At 41.8% G+C, this 18,669-nt stretch overlaps 1 protein-coding gene across 1 annotated transcript; it reads left to right on the forward strand.

Annotated features, from left to right (window-relative positions):
• Positions 1 to 1,564: 1,564 nt before the first annotated feature.
• On the forward strand, positions 1,565 to 18,451 carry cibar1 (CBY1 interacting BAR domain containing 1). The gene is made up of 8 exons (XM_079522053.1): positions 1,565 to 1,805; positions 3,697 to 3,931; positions 5,479 to 5,547; positions 8,558 to 8,659; positions 9,479 to 9,640; positions 11,733 to 11,846; positions 14,727 to 14,846; positions 16,207 to 18,451. Exons 1-8 carry the CDS (start codon positions 1,777 to 1,779, stop codon positions 16,324 to 16,326), a joined length of 951 nt encoding a protein of 316 aa, XP_079378179.1. The 5' UTR covers positions 1,565 to 1,776; the 3' UTR covers positions 16,327 to 18,451.
• Positions 18,452 to 18,669: the final 218 nt, after the last annotated feature.

Below are 18,669 nucleotides of genomic sequence, written 5' to 3' on the forward strand. Positions count from 1 at the left end.
TGTCTCCGCTAGGCTGAGACAGACTAGGCCTATGTCAGGCTACTATATGTATTCGCCCATGTCCGTCTGTCTGTCAACAAAACAATTATAAAAACAACACATTTGCTTGTCCAACCCAAATTGCGGAAATGCAATAATAGCAGCAATACCTGTTGTATCTGTGTCGGAGTACCCGTTCCACCCATCTGTCTGTATCCCTTTTATGCCCATATTTGGAGATTTCTGTATCCCTTTATGGAGTTCTGTGTCAGGCATGCCCAAATATGGAGTGTTGTGATGTCAGAACAGAACAGCTATGGAGCATGGGCAGGGGCCCTGTCCAGAGCCCGGGCAGAGACATTTTGTGGCGGTTCTGGACGGTGCGTGGATTACAACCGTACAGACGTATAGAGACATGGTGCATTTATAGATAGATTATAGATAGGGGAGAACGGGGTAACATGAGCCAGTGGGTAAGTTGAACCACCCCCTTTATCTAGAAAACTAGAAAACTGTGTTGCCATGTGACCTTAAATCTAGTAAGCATCCATCATTTACACCTGGCTGTGAAGTTGCAGCACATGGGGAAAGTAGAAAACATTATTTTACACAAAAAAAAATTTTTTGTCAGTCAAAGTAAAATTTCGACACATCATGTAAAATTACTGTTATACAAAGAAAAATGTACCTAGGTCTAAAATGTAATATCATACACGTTGATGATTTGCCAATGGATAGAACCATGTGAATCATTTAGCAAATAAATTGTCTGAAGTAGCTTATTCTAGTCATTGTTTTCTAAAATGGTGGCTATGGGTAAAATGAACCAATGTCCGGGGGTAAATTGAGTCAATGGGAATCACTATTCATATTTTTTTGAGTGGTGCAAACCACTCCAACAACCAGCTTTGTCTGTATGTTTGTGTACCTGTGTACGTGTCCGTGTACCTGTGTACGTGTCCGTGCACAGGTGAGCATGGTTACCATGGTCACTGACATTACGTCAGACCACAGCTGATCAGGCTATATAAGACCTTGCACCACTCAGTTCACACGGGTGTGATTTTTTATTAAGTCTTTGCTACTCAAATTATACTGAATGACCTTTAATTTGTAAAATGTACATACTCATTTAAGAGAAGTTTGCAATATGTTATTAACAATATTGCAAATATAAGGTTCGGAATAACAAACTTTATTTAATTGTCTTTATATTGTTTAAATAATAAATAAACGAATAAATAAGACTATTTGCAAAAGGGAAAACTGTTATTATATTATAATCGATAAGTGAATACATTATCTGTTCAAGTTTAAACTTTTAACATTAAAATATCATGTGGTTCAACTTACCCCACTTTTTTTTAATAAGTCATATTTTCATGGCCCTTTGTCATAGATGCTTACTCATCGTTTCAATTGATAGAAGACATCCTGAAATATGGGTAGATCATTAGATTTGACTGCCATCTCATTTTGCCTTGCTTCCAGGACAACTTAAGCAAAAAGTGGTTCATCTATTACCCCGTTCTCCCCTATCAGTCTTGACTGGCTTCAGAGTTCAGACAGTGTTGGGATTCGTGAACATAATGAGCCAGTAAAACTCAATTTCCCAGCATACCCCGCGTCATCGGATATTCTCTGAAGCTCCATGGAAACGGGAGATTGGCGTGCTAGCCTAGTAGCTTTGCTGAGTGTAAACGTTTGAGATCCCAGAATAAGCTACATCTCTGTGTTGATATTCAGTATTTATTCTGTTTGTAACGTGTGTTACCGGGCAATCGCCAATCGGTCGTGATGTTTCGCACCCCAGACGCAAGAGCCAGGTAAAGAAATATTCCATGCTGCACATCTGCAACTGTCCTTTGCTAACGAGCTAACGTTCAAAGCATTTATTTTTTAGGGCTTTTGTAAATTAAACGTTTGTCCTGCTGTGAGAACATCAAAATATCTCTATTTTGCCCCACACCTGAGTTAGTACGGAGATTCCCACTGGGGAAATGCCGATATGAACTTTGAGTTATGTTTATGCTACTTAAAGCTAGATAAGAAGACAGAGATTGATTACATACTGCATGATTGATTGATTGATTGAATACTTTATTAAAAGTTTGCAGAAAAAAAGCACAGGAAAGTACATTTCAATATTAAGGTCTGCCCTAAGAGGATTTAAACACACAAAAGCCTATTGGCTTGTTTCCATTGGGGTCCCACCTCACCCCTGCCCACTTTAGGCTGGAATGGTTTAGGGCTGACGACACAGAGTACACTCAGTACAGCATCTTGCAATGGGTCTGGTCCAAGATTCATTCGATACACCACCGTCCACCAAGATACGACGTGTACCTGTCTAAATACTTCCATAATGTCAACGAAGTCCACACCCATAACACCAGAGGGAGTTCAACAAACCATGTACAACCCAGATTTGGCACAAACAAGGGACTAAATTATTTTCGCTCCTATGCCACCAAAATGTGGAACGCCCTACCAACAGTCATTAAGACATGCGAATCCCTTGACTCCTTCAAAACCGCTCTCAAAGGGCACCTACAGACGGCTGCAATTCGAAACTGGCCCCCGTAAAATCTGAATGCCCCACCCACCCCTTTTTACCTCCTGATGATTTCCTGTTTTTGACTATATAGTAGTGTATATAGCCTGTACTGACTGTGTTCCCATAGTAGAGTTGGGTGATGACTTCAAATCAATATCATGATTATTTTAAACTTCACACTCAATTATGATTAATGAACAATTATTATTCTCAAACATGTTTGCTCTTAGGTCCAGTATTTTCTTCTCAGATAGCATTGGTTAATGATCAAAAAGTCAAGTCAACACAAACTGAACATCTTCCTGCTCCCATCACTGTGCAAAACACATTTCCACCACAAATCTGGTCTTTTGTCACGACTTGTTACTTGATTTATGCTGAGCTGCACCAGTGCTAAGATGGATGTGAAGGAATTGTGTCATATCTGCTCATTCTGTTGCATAACTGCCGATACCGTGTCGTAAACAACAACGAAATAATATAACGACTTTGATTGATTTATTGATAACATTTTTTTAAAGGTATATTCAGTGATTTGACTTAATTCAAATATCACTTGTTTTTTCTTTTTTTCTGGATAATCCTCCCTACTATAGAGTGTGCTGACCATATAAGGAGTTCCTCCCTGTCCACAGTGAGCCCCTGGGGTCAAAAAACCCTAGTTTCAGTTTTGGTGGCGGGTGGCAAAGCCTTCATCCAATCAGGATGAGAGGGGCCTTCCTCCAATCATGATCGAGTGGGGGCGGGCCTTGGTACACATGCTGATGGCCTGTTGCACTTCCCCCCACTGTAGAGCGTGCATGTGCACATTTTGTTACCGGGGCGGACTGGGTGGTTTTCCAAATCACTGAATGCTCCTTTAAATGACATACATTGTCACACCATTATCAAAACGATAAAACGCAGCCACCAGCTTATTTCCGTTGCAGTTCTTTCATATGTATGTGCAAATTATATTGTGTTCCATGATGCGATTTATGTGTGTAAATGCACATACACCCAAAGGTCACGGTGCCTAAAGTGTCCTAGTGTATGCGTATGTCAGTCCAAGCACTCATAGGTGCAATAAAACGTCCTTGTGGGAAAAGTGTGGGCCGTGCTCTAGAATTTGTTCTCCGCACTGAGTCATCCTAAAGTTTCCCTTTCTCCACCACCACCAGGGACAGTCAGACCAGACAGATCCAGCAGAACGTCACCAATGTGGAGAAGCACTTTGGCGACATGTGCCAACTGTTCGCTGCCTACGTCCGCAAGACGGCCCGGCTGCGGGACAAGGCCGACCTGCTGGTCAGTGAGATCAACCTGTACGCGGACACGGAGACGCCCAACCTCAAGAGAGGCATGAAACAGTTTGCTGAACAGCTGGCCAAGGTTCAAGACTACCGTCAAGCTGAGGTTGGACTAGTAACTTTAATATATTGGTGTCAGTGAGAGTCCAAATTATTGTAAAACAAGTGGTAAATGGGTGTCAGCTAGGACAGTGGTTCTCAAACTTATTTAATTTCAAGACCCCATGGGTACCCCTTTTACGGGTCCATTTGGTTCCTCAGAGTTACAGACCTGTAAGGGTCCATTTGTTACCCTGCCTGTCGAGGAACCCTGAGGGTCCCCGGACCCCACTTTGAGAACCACTGAGATAGGATCCCTAGGTCAGTGTCAGTGATAACTTGATCAAAGCAATAATGTACACAGGTCATTCTTGCTTTACCTTGAAGGGCTTTATTTAAATAAAATATATAAATATTGTATATTATAATTATTATTTTTGTTAATATCCACAGGTTGACAAACTAGACATACCTAATGTTCTGGACACTTTATTTTATATTTAGAAAGCGTCTATTCCACGTAGAATGTACAGTGTAGACTATATACTGTACATTCTACGTGGAAATCCTGTTTGTTTGCAAACATGCTGATATGGTCTATAGCGGTCTGTTATTCATAATATTAACAGACCACATAATGACTTGATTAACCAATCCGAATTGAGTATTCAACAAAGCAATGTAAAAATAAACTAGAATATATTCTCCCCATAAAAACCAGGCAATATCCAATCAAACACATAACGACAGCAGAACTCAAAGTTGTTTACTGTCTATAATGTTGTAGTTAAAGTTCGATGTAACGTTTTGATGTTAAACCCAGTATCAAAACAAACAGAAGGCATTCTACTCTCTGGCATAACATTACCTAAGTTTGCATCCCGTATGTCTGTGGCCTTTGCCTGCATAGTCTTGCGTGGCCAGACTGTTGCTTCTCTCAATTTCCAAATGCTTCCGTCATACAATCTGGAGCAACGGAAGCTCTATCATGAATAAGCAATAAAGCGGAAGTGGTGACACCTTCCCCAAACAGTTTCTTCTTTACAGTTGCACAATTTTATAGAAATCATCTAAGCATATATAGCTTGCTGGTTAGCAGAAATGGAAATGAAAAACTAAAATGCAAAGATATTTTAAAATATATCGTTGTGGAATTGTTGTCTGGCTACATGAGACTATTGCCTGCAAGAAGCATACTGATACCTTTTGCAAAATATGGTATTGTGTAACCTATAACAATTTGATTAGTAACTATCATTTAATTACCACATATTTCTTTGTTATTGTAACTGTTTATAGTTGCATTGTTTTGTCAAGTAATGAAACATTGTCTTGTGCAAAAGTCATCCATGCACCATTACATTTTTGGCACCAAAGTTTTGTGTAAAGCCAGGTGTTCTACTACTATTTAAAGTTCAGTTGTCAAACAGACAGGTTGGCTCACTGGAAATACTCTGCTGCACTGAATGGAACAGAACCTTAATTAGTATAATTGGTAACACCTGTGTTTACTGTACTAGTTAATGTAAGTATGGCTGCCATGACAAATAATAGTCCACCAATAATGGATGATTTATAAGTGAAAATTCAGCCTAAATTGAATCCATTTTCCAGGTGGAGAGGCTTGAAGCCAAAGTGGTAGAGCCATTAAAAAGCTACGGGGCCGTTGTGAAAAGCAAAAGGGTAAGTTGTACTACAACACATAAACTCAAAAGAACATACTTTACATCTGTATTTGAGATTATATTTCTATTATTTACTACTTCAGGGAGCAAAATCCAATCCCAGTCAAATGCAGGCTCACTTAGTCAATCAAAAAAATGATTAGTTTTTTGGTTGTCAAATGAATAGACGTCACATTGCTGAGTGTCCACTAGAGGGCAGCATTGGCTTGTCTATCCCAAAGCCACAGTGTGCTGTAGTGCGTGGTCCCCTTAATATATATTTTCTATATATCTTTAAGATGTTAAGCCAAATAACAGTCAATAGGCTCCAAAATGTACTGATAGACTTGACTTAAAACCAAGTGAAATGAACACATTACTCCTATTTTAACATCACTACACTGGTTGCTTGTCTTTTAGGATAAATTATTTGACCGATTACTTTTATGGCACTTCATGGAACTGCATCCTAATGAATTACATTTTTAATTCTTAACCCTTTATGAGCCTATGTGCAGCCTGAGGTCGTCAGACAGGAACCAGCTGTTAGTTTCTGAGGCGAGGCTGAAGACTAAAAGCCAAATTCATACTTTATCCTGTCGGCAGGTGAAAATAGGCTATTTCCATGCGATGCTTTGGTGTGATGGAGCATAAACTAGAAAAAGTGCCCTTCCGGGCACAGGTCTCCACCAGGAGGATAGGAGTGTGTGTGATGTTTGGCAAAATGTTTAGGAGGATTTTTTTTCCTTCATTTTGTTGAGGAAATGCAGAGCCAGATCACTCATAGCATCTCTGAGGATAGAATTCTGGATGAGCAGGACATGTGCAGCATTTTGTACAAAACGGGCCACTCCTGAAAACTTTGGAAGGCAATCTTAGCCAATCAGTGTACAATCTGAGAAATCCAACAGACTCGTCTTGATCACATGACTACAGAGATCATGTGTACCGATTTGAGGCATTTTGTTCCAAAAATGTGTTTTGCAAAAATCAACCTGTTGGTGGCGCTATAACAGGCCAATGTGAAAAGGGTGGGATATATTCCTCAGCCTAGTAAGAAAATGTGTGAAAGATTTCACGTAAATTGCATGCTGCGTTCATGATTTGAGGCTATTGTTCAAAACGGGGCAATCTTGCAAACTGTGAAAGCCAATTATAGCCAATTAGGATGGAATATGAAATATCAGACAGATCCGACTTGAGCACATGACCATAGAGATACTGTGTAACGATTTGTGAGATTTTTGGACAGAATCTGGAGGAGTAATATCAAAAAATGTGTTTTACAAAAGTCGGCCTCCTGGTGGCGCTATAAAAGGCAGATGCGGAAAATGCAGGTAAAAGGTTTGTCCTTGGCCTCTAGGGAGTGTGCATGCAACATTTCACGCAGATCGGTGCAGTTTTAGGTACAAAATGTGAAAAGCTGCCTCATGGTGGCGCTATAACAGGCCGTTCTGGAAAATGTGGGGCAGAGGTTCATCGTTGGCATCCAGGGAGTGTGTGTGCAAAGTTTGGCATCGCCCGGGTTAACGGTGCCGGAGATTAGCTGTTCACAGACGGACGGAAGGACGGAAGGAAGGAAGGAAGGACGGAAGGACGGACACACGGACGGAGTGCAAAACATACTCTCTCCCCATGCCTTCGGCCTGGTGGAGACAATTAGGCAGGAGGGTCTTTGCTGTAGGTAGGGGCTTCTGGACTGAATGACCTGCTGGCTTCTCACTTCTTAAAACTACTAATACTTTCATCAAAAGGCTTTTCCATTGATTCGAAAGGTGTTGTAATTTCAGTGTTTGATGCTACGTTATAATGCTTACATTTCTTACTAAACTTTTATTTTAAATATCTCTATTAATATCCCCATCATGCCTGATGGGACATTTAATTACCACTTGATATGCTTGGTTGACTGGAGTACCGAGGCGGTTGACAGGAGTACTGAGGCGTCTATTCAAGGCCCCTCGTGTTTTCTCTACACTATGAATATATTTGATCTACAAGCTCACAACGCTTTGTGTTGCCAGCTTGTCGACATTTTCACTGAATGTTTGGCCCAGAATCAGGGTGCTAACGATTATTTGGTTAACAGTATTGTTTTTTGTTTTGGGGCATACTGCAACCCTTAGTTAGCATTAGCGAATATCTATTATCTACAATGAGATTGAGCTAACAGTTAAGTTTTGTTTCTGTGTGTTCAAGCTGAATAATGTTGGCACGGTGGTAGACCTAGTATGTCTGTCATAGTCTGTCTGTCAGACCCATTCCAGAAAGGTAATGTAAATGTTGTATAATCACGATATTGCACTCGCGGGAGGGTGGCCTGCTTTATCATATTACTGACACCACACTTCCTTATTTACTTTAAATGAAGTTATTAGCTTACTGTACTTTTACTGTAGTTACTGTAGTCATAGCAAACATCATGGTGACCGGAACTAGTCCATTTTAGGAATGACTGTCCATGTCTCGTCCCCTATATTGTCCACTCGGCACCTATCGGCATGCCTAAAAGGGGGTCCCCTCGACCGTGAGGCTTCCCAAGCCTTCCTCTTCTCTTGTGTTTGGACAGGGGGGTGACGTTTGGTTTCCTTTGTTAATCACTTGTTATTGCTGGTGTGCCTTTCCATGAATTTAGATGTTGAATGTTGAAATGCTATTCATGGGAATTCTATGAGCCCCAGGGGCCACAGGCACACCATTGCTATGATCCACACCACTCTCTTGAACACTGTTTAGGGGTCTGCCATCAGGGGCCACATGGTCCAGCATTGTTACAGCAGTGTTTAGCACTACAACTTCAACTAGATTTGAAAGGCCGTACAGCGGCCTGAAAATCTAGTTACTTTATAAAATTACCTCGATCAGCCACTATTGTTTTATAGATATTTTTTTATTTTATTTATTTTGTGTTCCCATTTAGTTTTTAGAATCAACACGTTCTTCTGGGGTGAGCATAGATTTCCATGATCTGTTAATTAGGAGTCCTGCAGGGCCTGGTTATACATGGACCTCTGTTGTCACCCTCACAGGCTGATCTGAAGACCACCCAGAGTGCCAGAGAGAGAGAGGCCAAGCAGATGGCTCAGTTGGAACGCACCCGGCAGAGGAACCCCTCCGACAGGCAGATCATTGTATCCTTTACCTTTACCTTTTGAATTTCAAGGACCCTCAAGTTTGATATTATGCATTACGTCACAGACCCCCTTTTTTATCTCTGGGACCCCCCGATCTACACTGTAAGATCATGAGTGTTTATTTAAGTTTGAGAGTGTACTAATGGACCCTTAGGTGACGTGACCATTTGTTTACAGACCCAGGACTCGACGTTGAGAAATAGTGCTTTAGCCAGTCTGTCCTCGTATCATCCCATCCCATCACATCGGCCCAATGGAATGATTTTAATGTTGGATACCGGTATAAAGATTTTTACTTAATAAAACATTTTAATCAATCTGTATGGTAGATAATCTTTACTCATTTACTGCCAGAGTGTTTACATAGCCTATTAAAGCGTCCACCCCCACCGTCTGAACTGTGTTGAGCATGTACAGTAAGCTGCTGTACATTGGCCACTTATGCCTATTTCTGTCAAGTTGTATGTTTTGTTAAAGTTCATTATTATTATTCTATGGTGAGTTCCTTAACCAAGCCGTCAGTCCCAGGTTGGTCTCTTCAGCTCATCTGTACTGGTGATGTATATGACTGTAAAACACTGATATCATTGCTCTAACATTGTATATCTCAATTATTCATAAAATAAATAAATCCAAATCCAGCAAAAACATTTAGGCATAGGTTTCTGTCAAATTTGAGGGAGTACGATTTGTGAGGTTTGTCACTTCTCTGCATTACGTTTGTAGATTCTATATTCTCTATATTCTATACCTTCTATAATGATGATAATGGACGTTTGTCATTTCACAACTCGATTAGGCCCACCTCTACAGTAGGTTGCCCTCGTTTTGAGAGTGTTTTTGTGGTCTGACGTCGTTCCTTTCTCCCGGCAGGCTGAAACGGAGCTCCAGAGAGCCACCATGGACGCCACACGCACCACGAGACGCCTGGAAGAGACCATCGACGAATTTGAGACGCAGAAGATCCGAGACATAAAGGTCACTCTCTCGCCCAAGTCGCCGGCTTCAACGTCTCCTCCCCTTTCACTGAGTTCCCAACCTCTGCTTTTATTCTTTGCATCTTCTGTCCCTCTGCTCTTTTGTTCATGTGAGTCAGCCGCTAATGAAGAAGAGCCAGGAAGAGGTTCTTTCAGGGCAGAGATAGACTGCAACCAACCTATGCTTTCTATGGCATAGGCAGCTCCCGGCAGGATCCGCCGGGAGAAACTAGACGCAGCTGTGCGACATGAGACTAATTAATTAGAGCGACAGAGAGAGAGAGAGAGAGACTCCTAAGTGTGGATACAGTGACGGCAGTGCAGCAGTTTTCCGCTCAGAGCAGGAGTCTCTTCCTGGTTTTTAGACAGCTGGTGGATGGAAATTAAGCTCCACCCACCGGGAATCTGGCCGTCACGGCATTCAGCCGCAGGGGTGGAGCTTCATTTCCATCCACCAGCTGTCTAAAAACCAGGAAGAGATGCCTGCCACGAGCGGAAAATTGCCGCGCCTAGACGCCTAAGTGTGGAAACGGCTTGTGTGTGTGTGCGTCAATTTAACAAAGGTGCAAGACGATCAGAAATCAGCAGAGTGACCGACGTTTGCACTACTGTATGCCGAATTGAAGTGGACTCGGCCCCAGACGGAAACCGTGTGGGTTTCCGAGGCTAGAGCAGAGATAATGGCTCCGGTCCCTTCTTTGTTGTGACAGTGCAGTTCAACCAGACGGTGAAGGCTTTATGGCTTTGTGATCCTTCCTGCCTCTTTTACTTTGAGCCATCTGAATATGTTCCTGTGCTGTCAAGTACAACGCGCCTTCACCTTTTCATGTGCTGAATGGAAAAGGAAAGCTCACCACTGTATGCTTGTGTAACTCACCCGTTTCCAACCTCCCAACCATGGTGGATATTTGCAGGCTAATCTTAGAGCCGAGCGATGAGTGATTTTTGGGTTTGGTCGGTTTGAATGAGTCAAAATGATCACTTTCTGTTTTGATTCTTTTACTTATAGTTAGGCAAGGCAAGTTTATTTGTACAGCACATTTCAGCAAGGCAATTCAAAGTGCTTTACACAACGTTGAGAGCATTAAGACAAAGTGTAGACATTAAAGACATTTGGCATTTAAAAAGTTAAGGAATTATAGTATACAATAAGAATATGCTAAAAGCAATAAAAATATGAGAACAAGGTAGTGTAGCACAAGAAATGTATCAAAAACCTTGGTAAAAGGAAGCGGCAAGCAGAAAAGTCCTCAGTTCCGCTTCAAAGGTTATAGCTGAGCAGTTTTTATCACTTCATCAGGGATGCCTCTTCCTGTTGTGTCCTGCTTTGTATTGAGTTACTGTAGTTTAATCTGATGTCATGTATTCTGCAGATTGGCTTCTTAGTTTCGTTAGTTTTGTTTCATATCATCACCAAGTTCTTATAACTAAAGTATTTGTGACTGTTTAAAAAATCAGGTTTAATCCTATTTTATCATCTTATGTTACATAACTGATAGTGTTATTTTTTTATATTTTATATTAATAGTCATAAATTGTTTTTTGGTTAAATTATTAACTTTTATTTTATTTTTCCTGAAACAATTAAAAATTATTTACGCCATTAGTTTAAAGACAGGGTGCAATGGCTTTTTGGGGATTTTATTTTGAAGTTTCAGTCTAAAACGGAAGGCTGTGTGCTTCTGAACCAATCAGAGCGTTGCATCCCTTCAGGCTATGGGTTCTATAGCTCTGCAATGCTGGAGTTGTTTGTTTACAAAACTTTACAGGCCTACACGTTCTGTGAGGCTTCGTACAGACATAGCAGACGAACATGCTCTGTGCTGTCCGTGTTTCATGGCCGACTCAATGCTTTTCCAATGGAAGTCACGTGGTTTGACCAAACAGTTGTGTGTGATGGGGGGAGGGGGGGGCAATCAAACAAGTGTTTGGTCAAACCACGTGACTTCCATTGGAAAAGCATTGGGGCGGCCATGAAACACAGGCAGAGCACAGCACAGTTGTTCTTTATGTGTGTACGAAGCCTGAGGCTACATTAGAAACAAAACCAAGACAATTAGATTGAGAACTGAAATGTCATCCTTACCCTGCAGACGATCTTTGGGGACTTTGTGACGGTGGAGATGTCATTCCATGCTAAGGCCTTGGAGCTGTACACGACCGCCTATCAGAACATCCAAAATGTGGACGAGGAGGAGGACCTGGAGGTAAGAGGCTGCTTACTTCAGGCCGTGTCAGCTGACATGGACGGTGTATTTCCAACTGATGTTTTCTATCACAGGGTTCCCACGGTCATGACATTCCTGGAAATGTTTTGAAATGAGAGAGAACTTTTCCAAGTTCCATGTTTTGGAAAATGTTTGGATATACATTGTTTTGTTCATTAATAATCAGTATGTACGACACGTATGTACGTACTTTAGTTAGTTATTAGTTTATCTCTGTCATGATTTAACAAAGTAAACATAAACATGGTAAGAATTAGTGATACACTGGACAAGCTATGTCTCCAAGTGTGGCCTAATGTACAGTCATGCCACGTGACAAATATACAGTAATCGTTCTACAATTCTAACATGTTGAACCCATAGAGTATATAAAGGATAGAGACCGAACTGGAGCACTAGCCCCGCCCCCAAGCTATTCATTTCGATGAAGTTGCTCAGTGGCGTTTTGAAGCACCCGGAAGACTGCCGGAAGTACCTCCCCCGGACCTCAAATTTGAGGTCCGGGGTGACGTATGGGTGACGTAGGGAGTGATGGTCCTACGTGTCCGTGCACGGGTCCGCCTGCAGTCCTTCCTCTTACCACTAGGGCCCAGAGCTTCAACGTAGGAGCGCCTCACTGGCCCCTTGGTTGAACCATGATACGTTGTTGGCTTGTAGATCTGTTATTTTTGTCACGTGACACCTTTGCTTGAGCCGAGGCTGTCTTGGGGCATTGATTGCACACTGGTTTAAGAGCCTCATATTGCACTGTATGACTGGTATAAGCTAGGTAGTAAGTATCAAGACAAACACGTTGGCTCATTGGCAGGCAAATGTGTCTGTACTTAGAAAAGCTCTGGAAAAGAAAGTGGATGTCCCACTTCTCCTGCGCCGTCACGTAAATAACTCCTACTGGAAAGTTAAAATTATAAGTAGAGTATTTTTAAATATATTTTCACGAACACTATCGTCATTCAAAGCATTCAATTTAAAAGATTGTGGAAGAGAGAGTCTGGCTTGAGAGACTACCAACTAACTAACTATGCTACGGCAACAATGTATTATCTGTGCTTTTGTACCTAGATGTACCATTACACTGTTTGTTCACTGTCTTGTTTTTAATTTCTGCTACTCCTGAATTCCTCTGGGGCTGGAATCTGATCACAATTCTTTTTATGTCCATCAAGCCTTGACTAGACATTTGCTAGCTTAACCATTTGAACATTCGGTGAGAACATCCAAGCACGTTGCATAACTTGCGTTGACGCATTGTGAGCTTTTTTTGGTGTGGAGTGAAAAAAGGAGGGAGCCTATTATAGAGCCCTGGTGAACTAATTTATAGTGTTTATGGTTGTAGTGAAACCCAGCCCAAGGCATCATGGTCACACATGCCCTCATTACTCTCACTGAGTCATTGCTTGTTCATACGGGATGGTACCACCGACGCCCTTTCACCAGTGTTGTCTTTGAGGTGGTTATTGTTGGATGGGATTTAACTGCTAAACTAAAGGGGCATAGGGTGAAATAAACATTGGCTGATTCAAAACTGCAGCAGGTTAAAAACGGGCAAATACTCAAATTGGTAATGGTGGTGTTAGATTTAGTTTGGCTGCTGTCTATGCTTGTGCATTCACTACATTGCCACACTCATGGCTCTGGGCATGCCTAAAGCTACTGTAACTCGCTCATTATTAATTTGGCTGCACCTGCATTGCTTTCGAGCCAGCATGTTTTTACTAGGGATGTGCCGAGGAGACATTTTGGCCGATATATTATACCGATGTCGATAAGATCTCATTCTGTATTAACAAATTATAATAACTTTTGTCCATTCTGAAAAATACATAAGGGTATCTGCACTGCAGGTTTAGGCAAGTCAGATTTAACTTTAATACCTTATATTTAATATTGTGCAGTGAGCTTGTAGATCTGTTCAAGCTGTTACTTTAGGCTTGTTTATCTGGAAAGACAATCTGACCGATTAAATTAAGCCGATAATAAAATAAAAAAACTTGAATCGTCCGATACTGATGCGTTTGCTGATTAATCTCCCATCACTAGTTTTTACCATTCTGTAGTTTTTTGCCTGAACAGGAAAACGTACTACAAAATCAGCCTCCGGTTTCATGCGCCTTTAATTATTATTATTTGATATTTATTTGGAGGATAAGCCCCTTGAGATGCATCATCTCGTTTTCGGAGCGGGTCCTCAGGCACAACATATAGATAGACAAAACAATACATCAAACGTAACAATCAACTTTACTACATCAAGAGAACAAGTCTCCTCCCAGAGTTGGCCTGATGATGTCATCAACCCCATCTCTCGCCACCCTTTGTTTTGTTTGTTTTTTTGTTGTTGCACTGAATCATCTCTCCTCCCAGTTCATATCAAAGAGAAGTTATTCACCCGGATGTGACACTCCTATCACAAAGACGGGAGATTGAATCATCCAAACGACACACACCAACGCCCGGCATGCAGATAAACCTGACTGAGAATCTGTGGAATGCATTTTTTATTCTCCAGAAAAAAGTATATTAGATGCATCTTAGAGACAGTTGCATTCCGTCATTTTTACCCTAACCTGGATTTGAACACTGGTCTCCCCGACGTGATTGACCATACTTGGTCATGGGACGTATTGTGCTTATCTTGGGCAGTAATACATGTCAGCCAGTAGCCTAGAGTAGGTGTCCTACCTGACACTAAGTAGTCTAAATGTTTCAATGGAAGAGTATGGTACCTCCAACCACTGCACACGTACCAGTTATATTGTTTGTGCGTGTGTGCGTGCGTGCGTGCGTGCGTGTGTGTGTGTGTGCGTGCGTGCGTGCGTGCGCGCCCCACCACTAAATACGTCCTACTGTGTTTGGCAGGTGTTCAGGAGCCTGCTGCACCCCCCGGACCACCAGAGCCGTTTAGAAATAGTGCGAGCCAATTCCCAAACCGCCCTCGATCGGACAGGCTCCTCCCTGAGCAAGACGGGAACATTACAGGTAAGATGCAGCATACTGTGTATATAGACACCTTTAACACACAAAAAGGAAAAAGAGAAGGGATCTAATAACATCATGGCTCCAATGTGACGCATGAATTAAAGTTCCCAGTCGACCACAACGGATTTCAGTCATTTGGATTCATGTCACCGAAAATTGCCTATCTGCAAAAGATGAAAGAGTATTTGAAGTGGTCAAACTGGCAGTAGATTGAAGAGTGTTTGAATTTGTCAAACTAGCAATAGAATACATGTTAAGAAGCATCTTCCAAAGCCCTAATGGTTTCAGATATTTCTTCAATTGGTTGGTTAGAACGATAATATCCAAACATAATTCTACATAAAGTGCTAATTGTTTAGGAAACACAGTGCTTGTTTGGAGGTCTCCTTTCATGCTGTTTAAAAAATCACAGATTAGGATTTAATGGCCTGTCAAAGACTCAAAATGTTACAATGCTACAGAACCACGCGATAAAAGCCGTAGAATTTCCCACATTAAATTTTTTCTGTGGTTTGCCTCTGGATTTCCATCTTTGACAGCAACCCAATCAAAAATTCTGTTTTGTTCCACTGATGGAAAAATAAATAAAGTAAAAATGTTCTAATGTCTTTAGACCCCAGGCATCTTCCTCTTATAAGTATTGTTTATCGCAGCGTGCAGGTCCTCAGCCAGATTAATATAAATGTTGACTTTTTCATGTTTTACTCTGGTGTACTCTGAGGTTACTTGGAAAATATTACTTCCACATCCGTGCAGTGTGAACTTTTAAATTAGCCAACTCATTTATATGTGACAATTCACAGCTTAATAGGTCACTAATGAAACACATTGCAATATGTTATAAATATGGTCTCAAGGAACATGTTTCACATTAACATTATAAGAGAGCTGTCTGGCACTTATAGTCAGTTATCTTAATAATGGAGAGCAGCTGATGCGCCTGTGTTTTCTGTACCTATAAATTAGAAAAAAGGGACAAATAATCTGGTCTCGATTTGGAGTCGACCCCCCCCCCCCCCCCCCCCCCCCTCCTTCCCCCTCGGACTTGGTCTTGACTTGGACTCGCTTTAGGTGGACTCTACTGCAACACTACATAATACTACATGATGCCTTTTACATTTCAGATTTGTTTGGCAGCGGTTGTTTACTTTTTCTTTGATGTCACAGGCCAGATTGAGACGGTCTACTCTACAGGCTGGTTCCAGCCCTGTAGGAAGTAGGAACTGTAGGAAGCGCTGTAGATTCATTCCACTCAGAAAGTGATGTTTTATTTGAGTCGATTATCACAAATAAGTGGAGAGTCCAAGGGTTCCCAAGGAGGCAAACATCCAATGCAAATACATTGTATTTGTCACCCTAGCATCAAAGGACACCCAGGCACCAGAGACGAAGACACGAAGACGAGGAAGAAGAGGAGGATGACGAGGACGACTCTGAAGACACTGAAGACGAGGACGAGGTCACAGACAATGACAAATAGACCCCTTTTCCCTCCCAATTTAGGGTTTGTTCATAAATACGCTCTGAGAATCTGCTCCGATTTCAGAGAACTCCGTTTTCATCTTTTCAAATGAACGTGAATTCATCCTCTGTATCCCGTATATCCTGTACATCCCATATGAATCGCTCATCAGCACCACTGCCCTAAACATATAGTGTTTTTAGTAAGTATAAACCTTAGAATATATATGAATAGAGACGGCACCCCGGAGGAAACCCTGAGGCGAAATGAACATAGTGGCCGAATTTAGTATTGCAGCGCTGGGCCAAACTCATGAACGCGCTGGTCCGTTGACTATCATTGTGCACGTTCATGATGACGCGTGAACGTTGTTTCATAAGTGAACGCCGCTGTTTCATACGTGAACGCGTGCAATGATAGTCAACGGCCAGCGCGTTCATGTGTTTGGGGCAAATCCATCCCAGAATGCACTCTGTTCCTACCCGGAAGGAGGAGTGAAATCGCCTCATGCGCTTTTGAGCAACTTAATGCAAGTGGATGGGAGGAGATATCCGGTGCCGTCTCCATTCATATATACTCTAAGGTATAAACACGGAAGCACCCGGGAGGAAGTGGACTAGGAAAGGGGAGGAGACAAACATTTTACATTTTTTTCCCCCCTTTTTTTTCCAAAAAGGGTTCCCAGATTGCTTATACTTAGATGCGTGTTGTTGAATACTTTAGATAGATTATCGAACAAGCTACAATCTTTGCATTTTGCAGTGACTTCATTGGTTATTGTTGCCACAAATGTTTAGATGCTATGGACAATCTGGCTTTTCATTTCCGAAACAACCTGGCCACGCTGCCTCCAGCGCACACATACAAGAGTATGTTCAAACTTAAAAACGTATATTACGAACCTGGTCGTTATTCTGTGTATTCCAGTACCTTTTGTAGACCACAGACACTCAGACAGTCTCCTCCGATACATGTGACTGGTGCAACATGCTATTCCACCCATGCAGTTCCCCTCTCTATTGAATGGTCAGGGACCAACCTGACACGCTGGCAAGACCTATAGCCTGTTGAGTGTCTAAACGGAAGTAGTGGACGTTGACGGAAATACCACTCAAGGACGTTAGGCTTTACAATTTACACAGCTGTTTACATTGCCACTGTGTGAAACCTGGTTTGTAAATGGTCGAAAAAGACAGTTTCTGGGGGAAGTGCATCCACGAAAATATACGTAACTCAAGAACCGTTCGCCCCACCGGCTTCAAATTCGACACACACGTTCCACACCACCACAGGGAGTGCAGTGCCCGGCCTTGAGTCGGTTGGCCTGTTCTGACATCACAGTGAAGTTCTGACATCTGCATAGACTCCATATTTGGGCATGCCTGACGAACTCCATGTATGGGCATAAAAGGGACACAGACATAACATGCAGGGCCCAACATGCATCGTTCCAAGTAGGCCAGTGCCCAACGGGCACCACTCTAGTTATCTTCAATAGATCGTTTCCAGGCTTTTCACGGCTGGGAACGAGGCTATCGACAAAGTTCATCTACTCTGCCCATCTTCCCTCCCACGAACACGGCCAAGCAGGATGCACAGCAGAACCCATGGTCTTCACGGTTGTGTGCAGAAACTTTACCCCTATGCCCCCCCTCCCTTTTTCTTTCTCTCGAGTGGTATACAAAGAGTAAAAAAGACATGCAAATGAATGTAGAAATGTGTCATATCTTTCAGTCCCAGTGTCATAGATAATGTAGTGTAAAGTGCACTATAAAATCATCAGTGTTAAAGGTCCATTTGGTTTCATTTGTACAGTTAGATTCAAAGATTCAATGGGGTAGATTTGTCAGTCATTCATTAATACAAGAAGTGAAAGGCATGTAAACTTGCATCAGTGGTGCAGTATCTTTATTGATTCTGTAATTCACCACAAAGGACATTTAATTCTTTGAGTGATTTAGTATTAGCGTTATTGTCCTCAACGTCAAGTATTGCATTAGCTATGTATTTTTGTATATTCCGTGCCAAAAGTGTACTATTTTTGGGCATGTTTGTATATGCCACAATGCCAGTGGAATGTACCGGGTTGCACTATGTGAGCTGGTATTTATAGAATAAAGACATTCCATTTTGTTTTAACAGATGACAAAACGCACAGTATCCTTTTTCATGCTTTACAAATACATACAATACAATCCGTCATAATGAGCACAGAATGTACCGTTTCATAAAAATGTCCACCAGAAGACTTATCGCAGCTATTATATAGAGTGTTCCCTGTGTGAAAGGACCGGAGAGACGGCAGTTATGTGACGATGACAGTTGAAAGTGACTCATCTTTTCCTCTGTCATACAACATCG

Source organism: Electrona antarctica (genome assembly GCF_951216825.1).
Source record: "Electrona antarctica genome assembly, chromosome: 15".
In the NCBI taxonomy this organism is placed as follows: domain Eukaryota; kingdom Metazoa; phylum Chordata; class Actinopteri; order Myctophiformes; family Myctophidae; genus Electrona; species Electrona antarctica.